The sequence below is a fragment of the Protopterus annectens genome, chromosome 2.part2 (assembly GCF_019279795.1).
Source record: "Protopterus annectens isolate FY-2018-M chromosome 2.part2, PAN1.0, whole genome shotgun sequence".
Lineage (NCBI taxonomy): Eukaryota > Metazoa > Chordata > Ceratodontiformes > Protopteridae > Protopterus > Protopterus annectens.
Window position 1 is genome coordinate 703,876,011 of NC_056730.1, and position 18,600 is coordinate 703,894,610.

The 18,600-nt window shown below is 42.3% G+C and overlaps 1 protein-coding gene across 1 annotated transcript in view; it reads right to left on the bottom strand.

The window, feature by feature from the left end:
* Positions 1–18,600, bottom strand: part of PTPRA (protein tyrosine phosphatase receptor type A) — a gene marked incomplete in the record, with an annotated part of 4,245,980 nt that overhangs the window by 1,042,332 nt on the left and 3,185,048 nt on the right. The window contains 1 exon segment of the mRNA XM_044064105.1: positions 9,102–9,221. Coding sequence (XP_043920040.1) covers positions 9,102–9,221 — 120 coding nt within the window.

Consider the following 18,600-nt stretch of genomic DNA (forward strand, 5'->3'; position numbering starts at 1 on the left):
GTTCCCTAGGCCCTTGGATCTAGCAGCTAGTACCCTTGGCCCCTATCTAGTACAGCTGTTGGTATGATCCCTGGTGTGAACTTTCTGTTACCCATCCACTCGTCAAGGTTCCTCTTGAAGAGTGATAGTGAGGGGCTCTGTCTTATGTAGATCAGGACCTTGTTCCATAGCAAGGGAAGTCTTTGCAAAGGGAATCTGTCCCTCCAGCATGTTCTATTCATTGTTGTGCTGAGGTTTATATCCCTAGACCGTGTAGCTCGAGTGGATTTGGTTTTGCTAAGATGGAGCATGTTCAACAGTTCTGGGTTCGACATGGCTCTGTATGTTAGACAGAGATCGCCTCTGAGAAGGCGGTATGCAACAGAGAAAAGCCTTAGTTTTTTCAATCGTGCTGCATAGGACAACTGTTTGAGGCCAGTAGTCCTCTTAGTGAGGTACCTCTGTGGTCTCTCCAGCTGCTGGAGATGCCTAGCCAGGTACATTCCAATTGATGCATTGTACTCAATAATGGGTCTGATGAGGGAAGAGTACAGGGGCACCACTAAATCCTTAGATCTTGATGCGAACCCTTTTGTGATCAAATGGGTCACATAGAAGGATTTTCTAACCACCTTGGCAACATGGCCATCAAAGGAAAGCTGACTATCTACTTGGGTCCCTTATTACTACTTCAGATTTCAGGGGGTTACCTCCTATGTGGTGGTTCGTGGGTACTCTTTTTTCCAAAGGGGATTACTACGCATTTTTTAGCATTTAGATTGAGACCATGGCTTTGACACCATGCATCAGTCTCGTTAAGGCCCTTCAGGAGGATATCCATGTCGGCCGGAGACTATTATAGCACCCAGTTTGCAGTCGTCCGCAAACTTGGTCAGCCACAGCCCATCATTGCTTGCCTGTACTTCTGAGTATATGCCAAACAAAAGGGGCCCCAGGACAGAGTCCTGAGACATACAGCTCGTTACTGGTCTGGATCCGGACATAGATCCCGCTACTCTTACTTTGTGGGATCTGTCTGAGAGCCAGTTTGCAATCCATCTTGTGACATAAGGGTTTATGCCCAGGTTGGTGAGTTTATCAATAATACCCGAATGGGGAATGGTGTCAAATGCTTTAGCAAGGTCAAGGTAAGCAGTGTGTACCTCCTTTCCCTTATCTATAGCCTGAGTAACTGTCTCAAAGAAGTCCACCAGGTTCAGGAGACATGATCTGCCCTTGACGAAGCTGAACTTTGTGGGGTCAAGTGTTTGGAGGTTCCCAATCTCTCCATTTATTAGTTCCATAATGATTCGCTCCATTGCCTTACAGATCAGAATGGTCAGGCTTATTGGTCAGTAGTTCCCAGGGTCGGTTGTAGGCCCACCCTTGTGCAGTGGAACCACCGTTGCTGTGCGCCATTCTATGGGCACATATCCTGTCGAGAGGCTGAGAATGAACAGGGTATTCAGATGCGGGGTTAATTCATTTTGGAGCTCACGTATGACACAGCCTGGGACATCATCTGGTTCCATGGAGGCAGTGTTTTTAGCTTTAGATAGAGCCTTATTAACCAACATATCAGTAATAACTGGAGTTACACAATCCCCTGGAATAGTAATAGACCCTGTAAGGGGGGGGGGGATTTGCACTGAACCTGTCAGCCAAGATGTTGGCAATGTCAGTGGGGTCAGTGTATTTTGTTCCATTTTGTACTAGCTCAGAACAGACCTGAGTATTGCCATTTAGGTTTTTGACGTAACCATAAAAGGCCTTATGGTTACCCTTGGCAACTTTCTTTTCGAAACTGGCTTTAGTTGACTTGATGAGGGCCCTCAATTTCTTACTAAAGCTGATCAGGGAAGATTTTTCTACTTGAGATTTGGCCTTTTTTGTATAAGTCTCCTCCTTTTATTGTACAGTTTGCTTAAGGCCGGGGTGCACCAGACTGGTTTCTTTTTGCTTGAGGAAGGAGTCTTGGTTTTATTTGGGATAGCACAGTCCATGCAATCCTGAAGATGTATATAAAGTGCCTTGGTGTAGGATTCTGCATCCTGGATATCACTATCCTTCTGCAGGGGGATAGTGAAGCTTTCCACTTCTGACACAAGTAGTTTGAAGTTTGCTTTGGAAAGGTTTTTTACGATGGTTTCTTTAACTGGGGGAATTGGCGGGGTGAGGATGTCTAGGGTTATCAGTTTGTGGTCTGATCTGACCAGAGAGGGAGTGATAACGGGTGTGGTACAATGGGCGCCCATATTTGTGATGACTAAATCCAATATGCTGTCCCCTCTAGTGGGAGAACATACCAGTTGTTCGAGGGCATTTGAATTTATAAATTCTATGAACCGCTGGGCATAGGAGTTAGAACTTTGGTAGTTCACCCAGTCTATACCAGTGTAGTTGAAATCACCCAAAATTATGGTGTTGGGTAGGACCTTTATATTTTCTATTGCCTCAAGGAATGCTGAGTGAGCATCTTGGGACATGGAGGGCAATCTATAACAGGCTACGACTTGAAATGTGGTTTTGCCTGCTGATAGTTGCGCATGGATGATCTCTGGGGCATCATGCTGTGCCACTAACCTGGAGATGTGGGTATCCTTGATGAATATGGATACGCCTCTGCCCTTTGTACTACAATCCAGTAACAGAGGCTGGAAGGTAAGATATGAATTGTAACCTGGTAGTGCTGGGGTGCTCTCTGGAGCCTTGAACCAGGTTTCCATCACTGCACAAACATCAATTTTCTCCATACTGAGGAGTGCCTCGAGTGAGTGACTTTTGAGGTTGAGACTTCTGGCATTGAGTAGCATTACCCTTAGTTTTTAGTTACCTGTGCTGGTTACGGTGGTTGGTTTGTCCTTTGAGCCTTGCCTAAAAAAGGCACTATGGGGACGGCAAGAGCCTTGGCCAGTATTCGAAAGCCTAGGGGTGACAAGTAGCCCAAGTTGCAGCTGCACAAATGTCATGTAAAGAAGCTCTGGCACGGAAGGCAGCAGAAGTTGCCACCGACCTTGTAGAATGAGCCTTTATGGTAGTAGGTAATGGAATATTACATTGTCTATAAATGAAGGTCACACAGTCTTTCAACCATTTAGCCAATGTGACCTTAGCAACAGCACATCCTAATCTAGGTCCAGAATAGGCCAAAAATAACTGGTCTGATTTACAAGAGGCCATAATCTTGTTCAAGTAGAAGCAAATTTGCCTGTGAATATCTAGGGTATGTAGGCAATACTCTCTTTTGTTTGAATGACTGGGGAAGAAAACTGGCAATTCAATGGTTTGATTAATGGACATTTCAGAGTTCACTTTTGGCAGAAAGGAAGGATTCGTTCTTAATGAGAGACTATCTCCATGAAAGATCAAATATGGACTCTTGATGCATAAGGCTTGAAGCTCAGAGATACGTCTGGCAGAAATAATGGTGACCAAAAACAAGGTTTTCCATGACAAATATTTGAGGTCGCAAGAAGAAGCTGGTTCAAAAGGTGGCATTGTCAAAGCTTGTAGGACTAATGACAGGTCCCATGGTTGAGTAGGTTCTCTAAAAGGGGGTTTTAGATGATTCACGCCTTTTATGAAAGTCTTGCATAATTTGTGTGACATAAGAGAGGAGTCTTGGACACCATCATGGAAATTAGATACTGCAGCCAAATGAACTCTAATGTTAGAGGCAGATAGATCGGATTAAAATAGGGTGGCTAGATAACTCCAGTACTAAAGGATCTACCTGTTTTTCTTTCAGTCAAAAAGTAAATATTTTCCACTTGCTGATATGTAATTCTGGTGAAAGACTTAGGAGATACAATATGAATGTCACGTACTGGCAAAGAAAGATCATTCTGCCTGGCAATCAAGGGAATTGGAGGAGCCAAGCTGTGAGCTTCAGGCTGTTCAAGTTGGGGTGAAAGATTCTGCGGATGGGAGATCAACCCCAAGGTTGGATTGTGAATCCACAGTTGATCTAGCAGGTGAGGCCAAAGGAAGGGGAACCAAATCTGACGAGGCCAATATGGTGCTATGAGGATTACTTTGCTCTTCAACCGGCGGGCTTTTTTCAGAAACTGGGGAATGAGGGGGAGAGGTGGAAATGCATGACTTGAGGGCCAATCGTGGACTAAAACGTCCCTGGGTGACTGTCTCGGAAGGGGAATCAGGGCAAAAAGGTTGCTGCATTTGTAATTGTTCGGGGACGCAAAGAGGTCACAGCAATGAAGACCCCAGTGGTTGAAAATCTCCGCTATCACGGGATTCAGAGACCACTCGTAAGGTTGTAGTATACACCTGCTGAGTCTGTCTGCTATCACGCTGGAATTCCCGGGAATGTGCATTGCTAGAAGAAAACGGTGGGTAGCCATCGCCCAATGCCATATACTCATGGCCTCTTGACAGAGTGGGTAAGATTTGGTTCCGCCCTGTTTGTTGATGTACCAGACCACCGCCATGTTGTCTGATTGTATCACAATAGTCCCAGATGGCAGCAGGGGATGGAATGCTTGCAACGCCAGAAGCACCGCCCTTAGCTCTAGAACATTTATATGCAGATTGGTCTCCATTTCGGACCAAGTACCTTGGACTATCTTGTCCATGACATAGCCCCCCCCCACCCTGTCAGGGAGGCGTCCATGGTCACTGTAGCCTTGGGCTGTTGGGGGGAGAAGGGGCGAGACCAATATGACAGGTTGTGGGCCATCCAGCAATTTAAATCCTGTTTGCACCTGTGAGTTATCCGAATCTTGGCTGAAAAAGGGTACTGAAAGGGATACCATTGGGTGAGCAGTAGCCATTGTAGAAGCCTCATGTGAAACTTGGCCAGGGGAACAATGGTGATGGAGGCTGCCATGGAACCCAACAACTGTAGAACAGAGTGAGCTGTGGATTTCTCCCTTGAAAGGATTGTGATCAGTTGTTGCTTTATCCTTAGAATTCTGTGCTCTGGAATGGATGCTCTGCAATTCTTTGTATTCAAGATGATCCCTATGAATTCTGTGGACTGAGATGGGGTGAGATTGGATTTTTGCCAGTTTATGGTTATGCCTAGCCTTTCTGCAGAGAGTATGCCAGGGCTTCTTCCAAAAGATGTCTGGTGGGGGCGGAGATGAGCCAGTCGCCTAGGTATGGAAACACCTGGAATCCTTGTAGTCGCAAGTGAGCTGTGATGACTGCCATGCACTTTGTGAACACTCTGGGGGCTGTAGGAGTCCGAAGGGCAGTACTCTGAACTGGTAGTGACTCGCTCCCGCATGGAAGCGAAGGAATCTTCTTGATGGTCTGTCCACTTTTATGTGGTAGTACGCATCCTGAAGATCTACCGAGCACATCCAATCGTCTTTTTCCAAAAGCGGAAGGATAGACTGTATTGTGACCATCCGGAATTTTTGTACTTTTACAAACTTGTTCAATACACTGAGATCCAAAAGTGGTCTCCAGTCCCCGGTTTTCTTTGGCACCAAAAACAGTCTTGAGTAGAATCCGGATTCTATCTGTTCTGGAGGGATTATTTGGATGACTTTTTCTTAGCAGTTTTGAAATCTCTAAAAATGCTTCTTCCCTTTGACTGGGTGGAACATCGGGTAAGTTTGTTAGGGGAGCGGGACAAAGGTCAAAGGGAATATGACAACCTCTGTTTATTATCCTTTGTACCCAAGAATCATTAGTGATGGTTAGCCAGGCAGAAGGGTACAAAGAGAAACGACCCCCAACCACTTCCAGAGGAAAGCAGCTGGGCCACTCCTCAGGAGCACTGGTAGGATTGGCCAGGGAAAGAGTCCCTGGAACCTTGGTTATGCGGACGCCCCCCTGCCCCGAAAAGGGTGTCTTGCCTGTGAGTTTCCCCCTCTGGCTCTATGGGAGAACTCGGCCTGTGTGTCACAGAAAAGACCCTGAGACTTTCTGTACCATATCTTCCCACTCTTCTGGTTTCTGGAGAAAGCCTGTTGAGGGAAAGAATAACGGACACCCATAGCAGACAGGGTCTTACCGTCCTGTTCACATCTGGCCAGTGTGCTTTAAACCTTTGGTCTGAACAATGAAGAGGCTTCGAGGGGAGCGCTGAGACAGGAAGCCTTGAAGAGTTCCGCGAAATTACACAAGCGCATCCAGGAGTGTCGTCTCAGAACAATGCCTGAACTCGACGCTCTAGCTGCTCCTTCTGATGCACGAGATGTCAGGCGCATGGAGGAGTTAGATATTGATTTAATGGTGGCTAGCTGAGAGGCCACTTTGTCAAGGACCTCATCAGACACAGCTCCAGCCAAAGTTTCAGAGAACTCAGAAATGAAATCTCTCTGAAGCCTGGTAAAGTGTGCCATATAGTTCAGGGACCTGATTGCAAAGGTCGCTGATGCAAAAGTATGCTTCTCTATATTTTGTCCAGATTCCGAGACTATTTGTTGGGTGGACGGACAGTCTGGCTTTCTTCTTCCGCCAAGTCATTTTTAGTTGCAGCCGCCACCACCAAAGCATCTACAGGAAGACCTTTGGACCAATGGGGATCAGTAGCAGGAGGGGACAAAATTTTATCTGGCCTCCGGGTAATGGCCTCAACGGTGTCAGGAGCCTTCCATGCATGCTGCACAACAACCCAGGAGGTAGGGAGCCGGGTGCGAAAGCCCTGCAGGAACACAGACTCTTCAGAGGTCGGGTTCGAGGGCTGCCAGTCACCTCTCTGTTTAAGAATTTCAAGAATATCACCAAAGGATACCTCAGACGGTGAGCGAGGAGACCCTTCCCTATCATCAAAGACTGTGTCTTCAGTAAGGGACTCCTCTGTGGAGTCCATGTGCTTCCTCTTGCACGAGCTCTTTTGATGAACTTCCTCAGAGGGAGAAGCTGGGGAAGACAGTGTAAAAGGGGTCTCCTGTGGGAGTATATCCTGAGGCCCTTGTGCCCAGTGTCCGCCAGGAGTGACTTGTGTACACTGCGGTCCAGAGGAGGGCGGGGAGAGTGATAGCACAGGATCACCAACCGACGCCAGAGCCATCTCCATTACTTGGAAGGCCGGTCCACCTGAAGAGGGGTGAGTGCCCAGGGCAAGGGTCACCCCTCCCCTAAGTGGCTCAGCCTGCCAACTCGGAGTCCCTGGATGGCTGAGAGACACCAAATTACATACGCCACAGCTGACATCCTAGGTAGTAGCAGAACTCTCCTGCCACAAAGGCAACTGCGGCTCCTTAGTGAGGTCCATAAAGGGAACCATAGAGGGGGAAGACTGTGCTATAATCAAGGGGCTTCACAGGCAATGAAGGAGGAGAATAAGTAGGGGTCTTTGGCAAAGGGTGATCACCTCCCAAGGAACGATAGGTCCTGGGGGGCGGGATACCTCTGACCAAAAGGACTTGATCCACAAGACACAACACGTCATGTTCAGGGAGGCTTCTCATGGATTTTACAGACACGGCTGAGGAGGAGTCAGGTCTGTCCAAAGACGGAGCAAGCTCGGTGCCCACCTCAGAGGTCTGCACTGAAAACAACGGGGCTGTAAAGGACTGAACTACAGGTGTCTGCACCAAAGAAATCATCGGTGCCGAAGTCTTGGTCTGCACAGAGGATAAGGTCGGTACCGAAGTGGTTGTCGGCGCTAAGGCTGGAACCAAAAAAATCGGTGCTGATAACCGACTGGTAGGTGCTGAGAGGGTAGTCGGAGCCGAAAGGGCAATGGGCATCAAAAAATCCATCAAATGGACAGTTGGTGCTGGTACAAAAATCTGAACTGAGGAGCCCCTCGGTACAAATATGGTAAAGGGCACACTAGTTGGTGCCAAAGTCACAGATGGCACCAATGGCCTTGGTGCCGAAGGTCTAGGTACAGAAAGCGCTGGAGCCGAAGAAGTCAAATCCGAACTGGAAACTTAGCTTTCTTGGGTCTCGGTTCCAGGGAGTCCCCAGCAGGGGACGAAGGAAGAGACTTGTCCTTTATATGTTCATCACTCTTTTTATTATGGGATCTTGGAAGGGTTGAAGCCTCCGACCCAGAAATAGCCTCTGAAAAAGTAGATTTAAGTAGCCCCTTCAATATTAATTTTTTTTTTTCTCTCAATCAACATCCTGTTAGAGAAATTCTTACAAATCCATGAGGCGGTCAACTGTTAAATGAGGCACATCCAAGCAATAGACACACAGGGAATGTGCATCTGAAGTAGGTAATTTATGGCTACAATCTAAACCGCTTTTAAATCCTGGACTACCTTTTTTATCTGCCATGTTAGAAAGAAAGAAGGAAACCCAGAAAAAAAAAACAGCAATGGTACAAGAATTACCCGAAGGTAAGAAGGAAAGGGGGTTTACCAACGATGGTAAAAAAGAAATTACCTCGCAGTAAAGAGGAGGAAAGGAATTGAAAAGAATCGAGAAAGGATAGTCGCTAAATGCGATAAGGCAAGAGAAAACTATCTAATAACTTTTCTGTGAGAAAAGGCTGTTTTAAAATTTAGTATGAAGAAAAATATACTTAGGTCAAGCGAAGTAGCTTGACATGACCGAATGGCGATGCGGCAAATGAAATCTGGGGTAACAGGGAGAGGCGAATTCTGGATAAGAGTTTTAGCTCCACAGTTTGTAGCTGACGCGAGCTTGGAAGATGGCCGGCTTGGTTCCGAGGTCGGAACCGATACCCACACGTAAGGAAAGAACGAGGATTAACAATATCAGATTATTTGTTACATTAAAACACAGCAGCCAAGTATCTATGCCTCATAGCATTTGAATGTCTAAGCATTGTGAATTATGAGATCTGATTGTATTCTATGTTCACATTTTCTGATATGTCTTTGCCAATCAGATGCAAGTCTGCACATTGTGTACATTGATATCTGTCTGTATTCTTTGTCTATATTTTTCTAAACATGTCTGCCTGAGTTTATCACTCAGTGATGTATGTACTGTCTCTTTTTTGGTATGTGGAGCTTTTCGCCCCGGGCCTATGCTGAAAATGTATATATACCCAGTCGGACTCTCCCGGTCAACAAATGTAAAACAAATAAATAAAAAGGGTCTGTAATTTATTACAAGAATCGGCAAACTTGCAACCCTGTTAACTGGCTGTAAATAAAGCATTATTACACTTGCAGCAATGACACAAGGCATATAGCTATTAAAAATCAATAAACAAATATATATACCTGCTGAATGCAGAATTTCCGAACTGTATAATCTACTAAGATGGTTACATCTTCAACAGACACTCTGATATTTCCATATGTCCAGCAGCCCTGGTCCGGCCAATACTGAGCACATTTGCACTGAAAAACACCAAACATCATTCAACAATGACAGAACATAAATTACTAGCATGCCAATCAGGTGGCACCATCTACATACCAAGCAGTTTTCTTACAGTTTAAAACAAGGCTTAAATTAGGCCATTTCCAAAATATCTTTCTTCTATTTCAGCACTCACTGCATGTTTATAGCACATACCTTTCCCAACAGTAAAACTAAAAAAAAAAAAAAAAAAAAAAAAAAAGACATATCTAAAAATTATGAATACATAAACAAGTATTTAGAAAAAAAAATAGGATGATGCTCAAACAAACTATGGCAATATACTGCAGCACTGCTCTGTTGCCTACAGGAATTAAGCCTGACTACACAGGAAAACATGTGCCAGAGACAGTGGGAGTGAGCAGTGCATCATGAGAGAGAGGGAGGCAGTTGTTGCCTCAGGTCAGGTGATTTGTTGCTGTGTAAGTGGAGATCCGCATACACACATATATATATATATATATAGAGAGAGAGAGAGAGAGAGAGCGCGTGCACACATACCTTGTGGGAAGGTGTACAATGTGTACAGTGATGGGGATCCCCATTATAGCTACCAATAGTGGTGTTACAGCCAGAGCAGAAAACACCCCTCATGGAGGCCAGTGTAATGGCTGCATCACATGCTGTTCTTGTCCTAGTGATGCCGAACAAAACTAAGTTGTCATTTGTGTAATATAAAATATACTCACCTTTGTCTGGGTAACTACGACAGAATACAAGTAAACTGGTGGATTACTTAAGGTTTGTCTTAGTGGCTATGGCTACCTTGGTCATAAAGGAAGGATTAGCTTGCAATGATGCACTATCCTTATAGAAGACCAGGCAGGGAGGCTTTATGTATAAAGCAAGTAATTCACAATTTTTTCTAGAGAAAGTAATGGCTACTTAAAAAAATAAAGTCTTTTCAGGGAAGTCTCAGCAACAGTTTCAAAAGGAGAAGGATAACACTTGTAAATTTAAACATAAATCCCATGGTGGGATGTGATCTTTTCCAAATCTGACCTCCTGTTAATCACCTCTCAAAAATATTTTGCAATCTTTTGAAGTCAAAGAGGTAGTATAAGAGCCTTAATGGAATTTAGTGTAGCTGCAAAGTGGATTTTTACAGAAAAGTCACTCAGTTCTGTATTAAACATCTGAGAAAGGTAATCTAAAACTACAAGATACAGGAACTGTAAATGGGGTTGAAATCATTAGAAGTATCAATAACTGGAAAAAAATATATTTTTGTACATTTTTTCTTTCTTCCCTCATGACCATCAAGTTCCCCACTCTCTACTATCCATACAGCAGATATGTGTGGAGGCATCTCACTCAAAGGGAGATGACTCAAGCTTTTTTAACATAAAATTAAGGTCCTACAGAGAAGTAATGACTTTATTAGGTGGTTTCAAGTTCCGGTCTTCTTTAAGAATCTACCTTACAGGCTTGCAAGGAAGCTGAAGGGGTGAGTCTACAGGCACTCAAGCTAAGATGGATGAAGCTGTACTCTCACTGCAGTATACCTAGCATTGAACTGAAGAAAACGTAAAGACACTGCAGAATCAGATGATGCTGAAAAGGGATCTTGATCCCTTCTTTGGCACTAAAGTGATTATTTCAATTTGGTCAGGTAAACTTTCCTGTTATCATGCTTTCTGGTCTCTTTCACAATGCATATCTGCTGTACACTGGTGTTTGAACGGACGGAATGTCAGATCAAAAATGTCAGACAGAGGGTTTCCAAGATACAGTTTATAAAGGTCCCTCTTGTCTTATGAAGGAGGTTTTATCCTAAATATTTCTATGATGATACAAGGCCTACACAACATGTTCTAAATGGACCAACTCAAAGCCCTGTCGCAGACTAAGTGACCCGTGTCTGGCATACAAGGCATCCTCCAATCCAGTATTGATGGATTTACTATATATCAGCAACAGAAATACTCAGTCTAAGCATCTAAACATGTTATGAATCAACAGAATGGTTTGGAGGGCAAGTATACCTCACAGAAGATACAATTGCTTTGTAAAATACTCCCCACCCACATAAAACAAAATTTATCCCTGTCCATATTCAAGCACAACGTGGAACTATGGATGGGAAACAGAACATTTACCCCAGGACTACTTCCTGTACTATTAATGGGCAAAGGCAGCTCCTAAATGCTTTACCTCATACATGGGTCCCCTCAAATATTTATGGTGTGATCCCATTTATTCTCATTAGGGTTCATATATAACTGACCATGGGATCAGTAAAGTCAATCTCTAACCAAATGGGATAGGTTAATTCAAGCACAAAAAGGGGAAACTGGCTACTTACAAGATGGGTGCAGACTGAGTAATAGCTTGTTTCTAGCTCTCCCAGTGTGAAAACAGAAACTCAGCAGAGAAGGTATCAGACTTGTGTTTATGGGTGAATTTCAGTAACTGGCTAGTAAGTACAATGCCTGGAAAAAAAAAGAAAATACTCTCTCCACACAGTCAAGTCAAATAAAATTTAATAAAAAATGACAAAGCTTTCGGATATAAAAAAAATCCTTCCTCCGTGTCTTACACTGAGTAAAGATGCAATCCTACCATTAGTTGATTATGACAAAACTGTGGCAGAAGGACAAAATACTAAAACTGGGAGACAGCAGAGTGTTTGTGGAGAATGATTACTCATTGTACACCAGGTAGGAAGGAGTAAATTCATCCCACTATTCATTGAATGTCGAGATGCAGGTGTGAGATTCAAACTGCTGTATCCAGCTGTCTTTAAGGTATTCTTCCCTGCAGAGACAAAACAATTTTTCTGATTAAGTGCATGCTAAGGAGGAAGTACAAAAGTATGTCCAACAAAAAGTGAGTTGTGAAACAGGGGATTCTGCTTCTTGTTCTTCTAGTAATAAAGACTATAGAAAGACTGTACCTGTGAAACCTTTACCCATATTTCAATGGAAATTGCTGGAGAGATGGAAGGAAGCATGAGAGTTGACTAGAAGAGAGTACATTTGAAATGAAGCAGAGAAAGGATTTGGGCAATGAAGAACAGTGATAAAACCAGTAACAATGTGGAACTGCAATACAATAATTATATTTGTGAAATATGACAGAGCAAGAAAATCTGGAAATATATGAACTTTTTCAAAATGTGTTGGATTTGTGGGGGACTGTAAAGTATATGACCTACTTCATGTCATTAATGTTTGGAAAAATGCTTTGGGGAGGGAAAGAGAGGGAAGAAGGCTAACTGTATGTAAATAAAACATTTTCTTTTCTTAATAATACTGTATTTGTGGTGTATGGTTTTCTTTGCATGCTATTTTTAAGTGAACAGGTGCTGTTTTCCTTTTTCTCCTCTCTTCATTCTTCTTGTACAGTTTTGGGAAATATAGGCAATGCAATGGAAAAAAAGTGCCTGGTTAAAAAGCCATGACAAAGTTAAAAAAATGTGCCTTTTCTCATTCGTATATGGGGAAATGACTGGATTGAGGACCTTATATTGATTACTTTTAAGAGAGAGCAAGTAAATGAAAGAATATTGAAAATTATGATGCTTTTTTCTAGCAAATGTATGTAGCAATTCTGTAGCTGGTCTTCAGGTTCTGTGGAAGCAATCTGATAAAGAGAAACTGGCTGTCTGGTTCTCATGTCTCCATGGAGACAATGTGATAAAGAGAAAGTGGAGACAATCTGATAGAGAAATTGGAAACAATCTAAGAGAAATTGGAAACAATCTGATAGAGAAATTGGAAACAATCTGATAGAGAAATTGAAGACAGTCTGGTGGAAGGGAATTTGCTGAAGGAAAAGAAAAAAAACAAGAAACGAGAAACTAGCTAGGGCATAATGTTCTCCGAAAGTAATCAGAGGTTTTCACAGCTGGGAGAGCTTTAAAAACAAAACCAAGTAGACGAAGTAAAGTATTCTCAGTTGTTTTTAATCGAATGGGGATACTAATAAACATGTGCTTTTGTTTTTTTCTTTTTCTACCCTCTCTCCTTTTCTTCATTCAGTTTCAAGAAATACAGGCACTGCAATGTAGGAAGAGGGGGGGAAGGAGGAGTGAGAGAGGAAAAGTCTGGTTAAGAGAGTATGACAAAAGAAAACTCAGTGTGGTTTTTCCCATGCTTGCATAGGGAAATGACTGGGTTTAGACCCAAGGTGTTATCCAGTAACACGTTTATTACACAGCATGTAAATTAAAAAGAATACTGAATATTACAAGGCTTTTTTGTCTGGTTTGCATGTCACTATAAAAAATTTGATAGAGAGAAATGGCGTAATGAAAATGTTTACTGAAAGCATTTAAAGTGTTTTCCCAATTGAGAGAGCTATAAAGACAGACAAAACCAAAAAGTACTTACTAATAGCACAAGCTGTACTATGCGTCTTAGCATGACTAATCTATCTTTTTGGTTAATTCTAGCCTGTGTGGCTTTCAACTTAGAACTTTTGTTCTGATTAGGAAGAAAAAATTTCAATATTTGAAGATGTACAAAGTTTTGTGTGTTATTAATAGTTTTTTTCCTTTGGGGGGGGGGGGTTCTGTTTGAGAGCTTTCAAAAAAAACAAGAAGTTATATAAGATGTGGCATAAGCTCAAATGGATATGACAAGCAACTGTATCCGAACAGTGTATGCGTGTAACAAACGTTGGAACTAGACATTTAACAAAAAAGCAGTTATACATAAAAGGTGGTAATAATAATGATATAAAATTATGCTTTCTGTAATGTCTTTCAATCTGAATGGTCTTACAGATAAAAAAGAGAGAGTAGTGAACTAAATTTAAAAATTGCAAAAGGCAAATAGCTGTGTTACAGGAGACATACATGGACAGAAGTGAACATGTGAACTTGATAACAAAAGGTTTTCAGGATGGTTATTCAGTGGAATATCAAGGACAAAGGAGAAGAGGGGTGCTTATATTAATTGTAAGAGGAGTTCCAAAGATGACAGAAGAGGGGGAAAAAAGATAATAATGGAAGATATACTGTACTAAGGGGCTACTGGCAAAGGAGGAGGATTACACTGATATGCATTTACATTCCAACTAAAACTGCTATAATGGAGCTTAAGAAAATTCTGGGAGAAATTTACATACTATTCTTTAAGATACAAAAACTAGGCTGGACAGAATTTATATTTCACAGGAACATGCGTGTTGGTCTTGAAACCGATCCAATAAGAATTTCAGATCATGCGCCAATAATAACTAAAATAAAAATGCAAGATAATGAAATAAAAGTGAGACACTGGTGCTTTCCCACCTATCAGATGAAAAGCAAGAAATTTAAAAAATGGGTTTTGGAATTAATTTAGGGTCTACTACAAAAACATAGAAATTTCTTCTGAAAATATAGCTAAGGAGGGGAATAAAATTAAAGTGGAGTTTAAAACTAAGGTGGAAATAAAGGAAAGGGAGTTATGGTTAAGAAGTAACAAGAATTACGTAGAGGGACTGACAAATGTTAAACTATTGTAAAACTGGGGGAATCTCTCAGAACAAGAAAAGGAGCAACTGCAGAATGCTAAACAGAAATAAGGGATTACACCTTGATAATATGCATGCGTTTAGAAAGATTGTTGTTAAGCAACTGTTATTTTATAGTAATTTTGGAGCACAAAAACTTACCACAATGACTCAGGCAACATAAAGTGGAAAGGGCTGTCACCAAGCGTAGGGAGTCTATAACAAAGAAGATAACAAGAGATCCTGTAGAAGTATTAGAAATATTTCATAAATTTTATGAACGTTTGTATAAATCAGAGAAACATGGAAATCAAGAAAAGATACAAATGGAAATGTTTACTGAAGAATTAAATATGCCAATATTAGATAGGTTCATAGGTTGGTACTAGGCTATCAGCCCTAGGGCCTATACAAGCCTAGCCATAACAATTCGCTGGCTATTTCTTCCCACACTATTTACTTCCCTGGACCCCTGTCTAGCAGGGCGACTGACGTGAACCCCGGAGTGAATTTCCTTTCTCCCATCCAATCGTCAAGGTTCCTTTTGAAGAGGACCAAAGAGGCACTCTGCTTGACATGTATGGGCAATCTATTCCAGAGTCTGGGGAGTCTCTGGGTCAGGAACCTAGCCCTCTAGCATGCTTTTTTTATTGTGATGACAAGGTTTAGATCCCTGGAGCATGTGGCTCTGAGGAATTGGGATTTCTTTAAGTGTAGCATGTCCAACAGCTCTGGGTTTGACATGGCTTGTATGTTAAGCAAAGATCGCGTCTGAGTAGACGATATGCGACACAGTATAGCTGGAGTTTTTTAAGGTGGTCAGCATAGGGCATCTGCTTTAGGCCTGTGGCCTTTCCAGTTGTTGCAGATGTCTTGAGAGGTACATACCAAACGGGGCATTGTATTCTATAATGGGTCTAATGAGGGATGAGTACAGTGGGACAATGACCTCCTTTTTTCTGGAAGAAATGCCCTTAGTGATGAGGTGTGCCACATACAAGGATTTCCTGACTGTTGTGGCGATGTGGTTATCGAAGGTGAGACCACTGTCCACCTGTGTCCCTAAGTCTCTTATCAAACTTTCGGTGTTTAGTGTACTGCCACCTATATGGTAATTCACGGATACATGTTTTTTCCCAAAGGGGATAACTATACATTTCTTGGCATTGAGCTCGAGTCCATGGCTCTGGCACCAAGCATCTGTTTCTGTAAGGCCCTTTTGTAAAGTATCCACATCATTTGGGGATTCAATAATGGCTCCCAGTTTGCAGTCATCTGCAAATTTTGTTATCCAGAGTCCCTTAGTGTTGGCCTGTACTTCAGAGAAGTAGATGCCAAACAAGAGCGGTCCCAGGACTGAACCCTGAGGTACTCCACTTGTCACTTGTCTGGAGCTGGATTTGGAGTCGGCTACTTTTACAGTGTGGTTTCTATCAGTAAGCCAGTTAGCAACCCATTGAGTGATGTAGGGATTAATGCCCAGCTTAGTAAGTTTATCTATGATTCCAGAGTGGGGGATGGTGTCAAAGGCCTTGGCAAGGTCTAGATAGGCTGTGTGGACCACCTTACCCTCGTCCATGGCTCTGGAGACTGATTCGAAGAAGTCAATCAAGTTCAGGATACAGGATCAGCCCTTCATGAACCCAAACTGGGTGGGGTCCAGTGTTTCAAGGTTGCCAATGTCTTTGTTTATAAGTTCCATGATAATACGCTCCATGGCCTTGCAGATAAGGCTTGTCAGACTGATGGGACGGTAGTTTCCGGGATCCAAGGTGGATCCCCCCCTTGTGGAGTGGGATAACTGTAGCTGTGCGCCACTCAGTGGGCACGAAACCTGAGGTGAGGCTATGATTAAACATGACACTTAGGTGAGGTGCCAGTTCATATTGTAGTTCATGTAGTACACAGCCCGGGATGTCATCTGGTCCCATGGATGCTGTATTCTTAGCTTTGGAGAGTGCGTTTTTACCTGTGTGGCCGTTATTACCGGAATTTGGCAATCTTCCGGTATTGAGATGGGCCATTTAGGGGGTGAGAGGGGGGTGAAGTTGGCACTGAATCAATCTGCCAGGATATTGGCAATATCCTTGGGATCAGTATATTTAATGCCATTCTGTTTTAGCTCAGAGCAGATCTGAGCATTGCCATTTAGATTCTTGACATAGTTATAGAATGCCTTGTTGTTGTCTTTGGAATCTTTGGCAATTTTATTTTCTTAACTAGCTTTGGAGGATTTTACAAGGCTCAATTACTAACAGTTAGGATAAGAAGGGATGAGATAAAAATGGCTATGTATAACCAATCCACAAGAAAGTCCCCAGGAATAGATGGTATTCCTGTGGAAGTCTGGAAGGTAGGAGGGAAAAAACTGATAAAGCTCTGGAGGTTTTGTTTAACAGTATTTTAAGAGGAGAAGTACCAGCATCCTGGAAGAGTGGGGTGGTAAAGATCCATCGGATCCAGCGTCATATACAGACCCATTTCAATACTAAACCATGACTATAAAGTGTTTGCGTCTATAACGGCTAAAAGAATGGCAAAGGTGATACCAAAATTGATAGATATGGATCAGTGTGGTTTTGTGGAGGGAGGCAAACATATGACAATATTAACAGAAGACTAATGATCCAGAGGGAGGCAGAATGTAAGAAAATGCCACGGTTAATGGTGCGTCTTGATGCAGAGAAAGCAATACAATTATAAGGCTGATTACGAGTATATACGAGGGATCAGAGGCAAATATTTAAGTGGGTGATGTCCTCTCTGATAACTTCTGCTTGAGTAGAGGAAACATACAGGGTTGTCTGCTTTCCCGTTTGTTATTAACATTATATTTAGAACCACTGGCAAAGAAAATAAGGGATTCAGAAATTCAAGGATATTACTGGTATGGTAGTCAAGAAAGGCTGGCTCTATTTGCCAATGATATTTTATACAAGACAAAACCAGAAAGGGACATTACAGCGTCGTGGAACATTTTAAGACGGTTTCAGATCTTCTCAGGATACAAAATTAATGAAGCTAAAACAAAGGCAATGTCAGTAAATTATGTACACACCAATTGGTTCAGCAACATCCATATTTACAGGGACATGAAAAAATGAAGCATTTAAGACTATGGATTAGAAATGACTCTGTTGTGGCAGCAAAGGATATGTGGAAAGAGACTTAATAGATCATCATACAAAAAAATTGAGAAACTGGAAGCTCTGTTATATGGATATGGATACTAAGAGAAAATCAATTAAAATATTTTAAGTCCCTACACAAGTCAAGCATATATATTTTTTTTATCAACCAGAGGAGAAGCTGTGGCGAGCAATTAAAAAAAAAAAAAGAGTTGCAGGATTTTATCTGGGAAGGGAAGAGAGCATGGGTCAAGTGTGACAAACTGATTCTTCCAATAGAACAAGGCAGACTAGGATTACCCAATTTGAGGGGGTGCTTTACAAAGTTGAGGCTCCTATACATAGCGCAAGCAGAAAACTATAATTCAGACTAGAAATGGAAATGATGATACAGGGAAGACCCTCAAGAAATAAGGACAGATTGGGACTTTGGATGCAGACTCTCAAGGAGAGCAACAAAAATCATACAGAGTATTATATTCATAAATTAGCAGGGAGTATTCTACAAACTAAACCAACACAAGAATGAAGAAAAGAGATACTGTCGATAGGGATGAATGTGGTTAGGGATACAGATAATAGGCAAGAGGGGGCTGGAATTTATTGGAGAAAACTGGCAAAGGAACCAAGGTATTGACAGCAAATAACTAGAAAGGGAAAGACAACAGAATGGGAAGAGGCCAAGAATTTATTTGGACTACAGGTTAGAGATTGCCTTCCCTATCAAGGGCTGATATCAGAGTATAGGCAAAGAGAAAGAAAAAGGGGGTCCTAAATTAAAGACCAG